Source organism: Cucurbita moschata, unplaced genomic scaffold, assembly GCF_002738365.1.
Source record: "Cucurbita moschata cultivar Rifu unplaced genomic scaffold, Cmos_1.0 Cmo_Scf00001, whole genome shotgun sequence".
Classification (NCBI taxonomy): Eukaryota; Viridiplantae; Streptophyta; class Magnoliopsida; order Cucurbitales; family Cucurbitaceae; genus Cucurbita; species Cucurbita moschata.
Window position 1 is genome coordinate 5,672,159 of NW_019268517.1, and position 8,680 is coordinate 5,680,838.

Genomic DNA, 8,680 nt, shown 5'->3' on the forward strand with positions numbered 1-8,680 from the left:
TTCATTAAATTGAGGTCTCTACATTTTTCGTCAACATTGTCATTTAAAACCTTTGTGTTAATATTACTCTCTTTAATATTTCGTCATGAAAATTTTAAAGTTAAAGGTTTATTATGATTTCATGCAAGTAACACACGTGAAACAAGATTTGAGGTTTCAAACATATGCATCGTCAAATTTGTAATAAAACACAAGAGAACAGACAAACAACGTTGTTTATTTGCAAAAACTACGTACCATTATGTTACATTGCATTGTAATGAAACTATAAAAAGATGGTGGAATTCTGAGAAGATTTCCAAACCCATCATAATACGACGTACGACCAAACTGATTATTTAAACACGACATTGAAATGAAAAATTGAAGAAGAAACCAGAAAGGGAAATGAAAGGATTTGGTTTCAAGCAGGGCATTGGAAGCCAGACGGAACCTTCTTTCCACAGTAGTTCAAAAGCAAGCTGAGGGAAACTGAGAGATCAATCTGGAGACCCAAGGCTCTGGCCTTCACCGCAGTGCAAAGGCACACAGCAGCTTCCAGGTCAACAAGGCCTTGGATTAGGGTGCAGCATGGGGATTTTGGTGGTGAGCCGATCACTATGTGCACTAGACCGTCCAGCAAGTCGGCACAGACGCCGAGCATGAGGGTGTCCTTGGGGCACTTGAGGAGTGATGGTAGCTGCCTTGAAGGGGTGGGCTTGTGGGGCTTGGGTGGCGGCGGTGGGCAAGGGACATAGGTGGAGCTGACCATAGTGAAGAAGAGGAGGTTGATGAGGAGGGCAATGGGTGAAGAGAGCTTGGAAGCCATTGGTGGAGAGATATTGAAGGGTTTGTAGGTTTGTGCGATGGCTTGTGAAGAATTATGAGAAGGGTTAGGGTTTTTATAGATGAGGTTTGAGAATTTGTTGTATTTTAACACAAAAATTCCTTATAAATTGCTCCATACAAAACACCCAACTTTTTCAATTACTTGATTAAGTTTTAAGGAATTGATTTGAGAGAGATTGGTTTTCAATTAGTTTGTCTGTTTCTAAAATATTATAAAAATGTCAAATGGCCTAAAAAATAGACCAAGTGATGTTTGATAATAAGATATCAAATATTTTTAAAAGAAATTACTGTGGTATGTATGATTGGAAAATAATATTTGATAGAAGCCCTTCAAGACAAGTGGGTAATAGATGATAATCTAGAAATTATTTTTAGCACAATAATGGGTAACAAATTATTTTTAGACAAGTGGGAAAATAATTATTTTACTGTGGTTGCGATGGCTTTCTAACGATGCATGGGTAAAAAATTTTGATTTGTTAACTGACTTGATTTGGTTGTGTGTTTCTCGTATTTTATTTTTTATTCACTCATTCCCATTAAGGTTTAGCTTCTCCTTTAGTCTCAAGTTAATGTTTTATGTAACGATCCTAAATTTCTACATACTCAGAGTCGCTACTAAGTCTCATGCTTGTCTCTTAAATACAGAATATAGCTCTTAGATACTCATCATAAATAACGGAAAATTTAACACACATTCAGAACAATATTGTTTTTAATGAATTTATTATGAACGTTTAAGTCCACGACATCGTTTATGAAATATTTTCATAGACTTTTCCACACTTATTAGTCATGTCATGCATGCAGTGGTATCTATATTTGATTAGGAAAATTAGGGTCGCTATGGATGTTATGTATCACCGAAGATTTAATGTTAGGAATCATAGATTTACCTACTTATATATTAGATAACATATTGTGCCACCAAAAAAATGTGGAAAAGAATGTTCACCTGCCAGAGGATGAGGTAGGGATCCGAGTCTGACTCGTGAAGCTTCGATAAGTCATATAGGCCTAGCCTTGTCACTACCTAGAGTACCACAAGTGGCACCATCGGTGCCCCTAGTAGTGTTGGTCCCCAATACGACTACCCTAATGTAGGAGACCTTTTGTGAAATAATAGAGACTATGACAACCAGATAACGAGCGTAGACAACCAACAACCCTAAAATGATACAAGAGGTGAAATAATTATGAAATTGTAAGACAAACAAGTTTCGTATCATCAATAGGACCTCTAAGGGCCTAACCATGGTAGAGTTATGGCTATCATTGATGATGATATTTCATCTACTGAAGAGTTTAGATTACCATAAGGTATCTTTTGCATCGTTCATGTTTTAGGATGATGCACAAATATGGTGGCAACAAACATAGATGTTTCTCAGTTCTACTGGTCTATATTAAAACAAAGAAGGCAGTGAGATTCATCATATACTTGGATGAAGGTGTTTGCCTCGACCTAGGCTTATTCGGTAAAGCTATTCATCAAGATGTTCTCAACTTGACCAAGGTGGCCTCAACCTAAGTGACTTATTTCTAGCCTCGACCTTGACTCTAATATCATCCCTTTGTCATGGCTTTCTAACACTGCATGGGTAACAAATTTTGATTTGTTAACTTATTTGATTCGGTTCGGTGTTTCTCGTATTTTATTTTTTATTCACTCATTCCCATTAAGGTCTAGCTTCTCCTTTAGTCTCAAGTTAATGTTTTATGTAACGATCCTAAATTTCTACATACTTAGAGTCGCTACTAAGTCTCATGCTTGTCTCTTAAATGCGAAATATAGCTCTTAGATACTTATCATAAATAACGAAAAATTTAAAACACATTCAGAACACATTTTCGGTCTTACGTGTTTCAAAACATAACGTTGGAATTTAAAATTAAAACAAAAACAATTACAAATAAAATAAAAGCGTTCTATATTGACCTAAGACTAAGCATTTAAACATGCAACTACCCTATGCACGTGCCACAGTATCTATTTTCGATGTTGTCGTCGTCCGTACATGGGCGTCTTGTCTTTACCTGAAAAATGATATGTGGCACACGGCTTGAGTATTTCGAAAAATACTCAGTAAGTCACCCACTGTAGGGGTCATGCTGAGGCAAACACATGCAACATGCTCTTGGGATCGAGCTCTAGCACATCTAGGAGTGACCTCCAATCTCGAACAAATTGGATGTGTAGTACTTCTTTACCCACCACCCACACGTGCGAGTGTGAATCTGTAACAACCCGAAATTTTGTACTTAATTTAAGGTCGCTACTGTATACGTACCATAAACATTGAATGCGGAAAATTTCATTTAAATTCCCAAAACATAACCTTTATCTTAAAACACAGCCATGGACTTGCGTGTTTTGAAAAGATCTTTAAAACGACGCAAAAAACAGACACGAAATAAAATAAATATGCGTTTAAGTTTAAAACATTCTATTCTAGCCTAAGTCTAAGAAAATAAATACCACTATTCTATGCATGTGCACTGGTCTCGAGTTGCGATGCCGTTGTCAGCCGTACATGAATGCCTTGCCTTAACCTGAAAAATGTAGTAGCACATTGTTTGAGTATTTAAAGAAATACTTGGTAAGTGACCCCACTATTGAGGTTAAATGCAACAATCACATGCAATGAAATGATGGGCTTATCTTTCATTTCGTTTTGTTTTCCCTACGGTGCTGTCCTAACGGATATTTTGGACGTGTACCATATACTCTACACACAGCCCATACGTGCGAGTATGGGCTCACCAGCTAGTTCGTAGACCGCTGTGCCACTTTTCTTATCCGGTGGGCATACTCTAGGAGCCCCTTAGGCCAGACACCCACTAGAACTAGTTGTTAGATTATAGAGCCTGATGCTTATTTATAGCTTGGTCAACGGTTATATCCAGTAAAGCTATATTTGGTAAAGCTATATCCGGTAAAGCTATATATAGTAAATAGTTATATATAGTAGATTGTTAAATCCGATAAAGCTATATATAGTAAATAGCTATATATAGTAGATGGCTAAATCTGGTAAAGCTATATATAGTAAACTAAACCATATATATATCCCGTCCGGTAGAGCTTTGAGATGTACTTTCTATTCTCTGTACTCTCTCTTGTTGTACATACTTGAAGTCATCAATAAAAGAATCCTTTTAGCCAGAGTTCTCCTTGCAATTTTCTCTATCTCATTCTTCATCTAAATCGAGCGTGTGCGTTGTTGTGCGATCCTAACAACTGGTATCAGAGCTAACGACTGGTATCGATCCCAACAACTGGTATCAGAGCTAGGCAAAATTCACCACGATCTATGAAGATGGAAAGTTCAAAGATTGGAATTGAGAAGTTCGATGGATCTGATTTCGGTTTCTGGAAGATGCAGATTGAAGATTATCTGTACCAGAAAGATCTTCACGAACCTTTGTTGGGGGTGAAGCCGGATACCATGACCACGGAACAGTGGAAGCTCAAGGATCGACAAGCCTTGGGGCTGATCTGGTTGACGCTATCCAGAAACGTGGCGTTCAACATTATCAAGGAGAAGACAACGTCAAATCTAATGAAGGCGCTGTCGAATATGTACGAAAAACCGTCGGCTATGAATAAGATGTATTTGATGCGTAGATTGTTTAATCTACAGATGTCTGAAGGTGGACGTGTTGTTGATCATATAAATGGATTCAATATGATCATAAGTCAACTGAGTTCAGTGGAAATTAATTTCGAAGATGAAATTAAAGCGTTGATTTTGATGTCATCCTTACCTGAGTCATGGGATACTGTTGTTGCCGCAATCAGCAGCTCCCGAAGATCTGATAAACTGAAGTTTGGTGAAATTCGAGATGTAGTTCTCAGTGAAAGTATTCGCAAACAAGAAACTGGAGATTCATTAAGCAATACTCTCAGTGTTGATCGAAGGGGAAGAAGTAAACCGAAGGGCCCAAACAAAGGGCGATCAAAATTAAAGAACCGAGAAAAATCTCCAAATAGACCAAACGTAACGTGTTGGAATTGTAGAGAAAAAGGTCACTTTCGGACAGGTTGTACAAGACCAAAGAGGAAGCAGAATCACAAATCTGGAGATGATGATGATTCTATAAATTCAGCAGAAGATATTGGGGATGCTCTAATCCTCAGCGCGGACAGTTCGGTTGAATCCTGGATTTTGGATTCAGGTGCATCTTTTCATTCCTCTCCAAATAAAGAGTTGTTCCGGAATTTCAAGTCTGGAAATTTCGAGAAGGTGTATCTTGCCGACAACAAAGATTTGGAGATTAAAGGAAGAGAAGATGTCTGCATAAAGACTCCGGCAAGAAATCAGTGGACATTAAAGGATGTCAGATATATTCCTGCTCTCAAAAGGAACTTGATCTCTATTGGTCAGTTGAATAGCACAGGTTATGCAACAAAGTTAGGGAAGGGTTCGTGGAAGATTATGGAGGGTACTACGGTAGTAGCACGTGGCTCAAAATCTAGAACCCTATACACCATTGCAGGGTGTATGAACATAGCTGCTGTTGCTGAGAGTGCTTCAAATTCAGGTCTACAGCACAATAGACTTGAACCTATGAGCGCGAAAGGAATGAAGAGGCTGGCTGCGAAAGAATTTTTAAAAGATTTGAAATCCGTTGATGTGGGTCGTTGTGAGAACTACGTTATGAGCAAGCAGAAACGAGTTAGCTTTACAAGGACCGCCAGAGAATTGAAGAAAGTGCGGTTGGAAATGGAACCAGATGTGGAGCAAGGTTCTAAGACCACGAAACAAGTGGGAGTTGAGCTTGAGTTGCAGTGAAACTCACCTAGTGATGTTGTAGCAGATACTCAAGAAACTCCTGAGACTACTGCTGAGGAACCAGATGTGGAGCAAGGTTCCAAGACAACAAAGCAAGTTGGAGTTGACGTTGAGTTGCGGAGAAAATCACCAAGTGATCTTGTAGCAGATACTCAACAAACTCCTGAGGTTGTTGCGGAGGAATCAGCAGTGGAGCAAGTGACACTTGAACTGGTGTTGAGAAGATCATCTTATACTATCAGAGTACCAGATATGCATGTACCTTCATTACACTATTTGTTGCTGATGAAAGGGAACCACAACCCTTTGATGAGGCCCTACAGTTGAAGGATACAACCAAGTGGGAGCAAGCCATGGATGATGAGACGTCTAGGCTTCAAAAATGCGTTGTACTGAGGCTGAGTACGTGGCAATGGTTGAAGCTGGAAAGAAGACGATATGGATGACTGACTATCTAAAAGAATGGGCAAGAAGTAGCACGAAGATATTCTTTACAGAGATAGTCAGAGTGTCAAATAGTTGGCAAAGGAACCCGGTCTATCATTTAAGGAGAAAGCACAGAAGACGATACCATTTCACTCGCAGGTTAGTGAAAGATGGTGATGTGTTTGGAGAAGATAGAGGGTGCAAATAATCCAGCAAACATGTTGACAAAATGTTTTGATGTTGGAATATTGAGGTTGTGTAAAGCCTCAATTGATATGGTGCCATGAAGACCATGAAGATGCTCATGGTCGTTTGAGAATGAAATTCTTGGTTGACTAGATCAGTCTCCAAGTGGGAGAATTGTTAGGTTATGGAGCCTGATGCTTATTTATAGCTTGGTCAAAGATTATATCCGGTAAAGCTATATTTGGTAAAGCTATATATAGTAAATAGCTATATATAGTAGATGGTTAAATCGGGTAAAGCTATATATAGTAAATAGCTATATATAGTAGATGATTAAATCGGGTAAAGCTATATATAGTAAATAGCTATATATAGTAGATGACTAAATCTGGTAAAGCTATATATAGCAAACTAAACCATATATATATACCGTCCGGTAGAGCTTTGAGATGTACTTTCTATTCTCTATACTCTCCCTTGTTGTACATACCTGAAGTCATCAATAAAAAAATCATTTTAGCCAGAGTTTTCCTTGCAATTTACTCTATCTCATTCTTTGTGTTCATTTAGATCGAGCGTGTGCGTTGTTGTGCGATCCTAACAACTGGTATCAGAGCTAACGACTGGTATCGATCCCAACACTAGTAACTGTCACAGAAGCGCTATGCAAAGCATAACGATCGTTGTCTTGCAACTGGATCTATGCGTCCGTACCCTCGTGATGGGATAGGGGTATCCCCCCAAATGCATGAGCGCACATATTGCATGAGATCCCAAAACTTTTCCATTTTCATTATCCTTTAATACAACCCCGCTAGCATTATGTACATACCATGTCATTTTTCATAATTTCATGTCATTCAAATCATGCTGTATACACACAATTTAAGAAACCTAACATAGCGTTCTATGCTTTTAATAAACTAGTCCAAGGATGAGTCAATAAGCACATTTTATTAATTGCATTGTTTAATTATAATTTAACTATTTGTTTGTCATATTTAAGCTAGTTTTAAATATAGGAGTTAAGGTTATATTGTAACCCACATAAGTTACTATATTTCACCATTAACTAGCCATTCTAATACGGAGGTTATGGTATTTTTCATTTACTAGCCCATTTAATTTGGGAGTTATGTATCACATAGGTTAAGGTTGTAAGGGCTATATAAAGCCTCCTTCTCTTTGATTAGACATCAGATTTTGGAATTAAGAATAAAATTTCTATTTTAGCTTTGTTGAGAGATAAACTTTCTTTGCAAATTCTTGGTTTAGAACTTGCATGTAGAGTCATTCAAGTGGTATTGATCAAACCTCTTGTGGAGTGATTCGAATCACGAGTTTAGAAATGAGTTTTCTTTACTTTTGATCTTGATCATCAAGGTAATCCGAATCTTATTCTCTTTGTATTGATTCCTTATCCATATCATTTTGGTATCAGAGCTTTAGGCTCAAGATCGGATATATGTTTCATTGCGCTTATCACTTTTAATTCTCTTATAATTTTTTTTCTCAGTTTGGGTAGAATGTTCATATTCTATCACAAAAATATATAACAAAAAAAAATACATTTCCTATGTTCTTTAAAGTGTTAGATCGATATCTTATCAACACTTTGCTCTTCTTTAAGATCTTCTAAATCAATTTTCTTGTTGGTAAATTGATTAGATTTTGCCGATCAGAAAGAAAAAAAAAACCATTGAAAGAAAGAAAGCTTATGGATGTTAAATGTCTTTCTTTTTTCCTCTTGATTATTACACGCAACTCTCATATGTTACTACGTCTAAATTAGTCCTTAATCATTTTCTTTCTTTAATTCGTTTATTTGTCGTTATTCGGATTGCTCCTTCAATACCCTTGTTTATGTGTTGAGTGTGCTGTCTATTCACTTTGAATTGCACTTAGCTCTATAACATAGCTTGTCTCACATCCCAATTTGTTTTTTGGAGTGTGATTTGTGTGTGCTCAATTGTGAGGGTGAGTTTGTAAGGGAGTGACACATTGATTCGAGTGTTGAGTGCTAAACACGAGTGAACTACATTTACAAGTGAATACACGTGAGGGAGTGCTTGTGAGGTCCTTTTTTTTCTTTTACCTTTCTTTTGTAGCATGGAAAATCCAGACGACAATACTGACATTACTGATGCACGATTGAGAGAAGAACAACAACGAACCATGGAAAGACTAATTCGAGGAATAAAAGAGTTGACTGATCGAATAGGAAGATTGGAGATTCAAAATCAAGCTCGACAGAGGATTCCACTACCTACGCCCTCAACCGATACATATGAGGGCGACAATTCTAATCACCACGAGGATAATCCACATGCGGTTGGTCATGGCTTGATGCGAGGGAGAGATCATGGAAGAAGGTATCATAATTTACAACAACGAGTTCCTTATGATGCGGTTGGTCATGGTTTTTTTTTTTTTTTTTTTTT

General features: G+C 37.6%; 1 protein-coding gene across 1 annotated transcript; it reads right to left on the reverse strand.

Moving 5' to 3' along the window:
• Positions 1 to 208: 208 nt before the first annotated feature.
• LOC111450405 (14 kDa proline-rich protein DC2.15-like) lies at positions 209 to 837 on the reverse strand. The gene has a single exon (XM_023090507.1). The coding sequence runs from the start codon at positions 806 to 808 to the stop codon at positions 404 to 406; it is 405 nt and encodes a 134-aa protein (XP_022946275.1). The 5' UTR covers positions 809 to 837; the 3' UTR covers positions 209 to 403.
• Positions 838 to 8,680: the final 7,843 nt, after the last annotated feature.

Bases quoted from the DNA above. Each gene is read 5' to 3' on its own strand.
- LOC111450405 (XM_023090507.1), bottom strand. From the start codon at position 808: ATGGCTTCCAAGCTCTCTTCACCCATTGCCCTCCTCATCAACCTCCTC.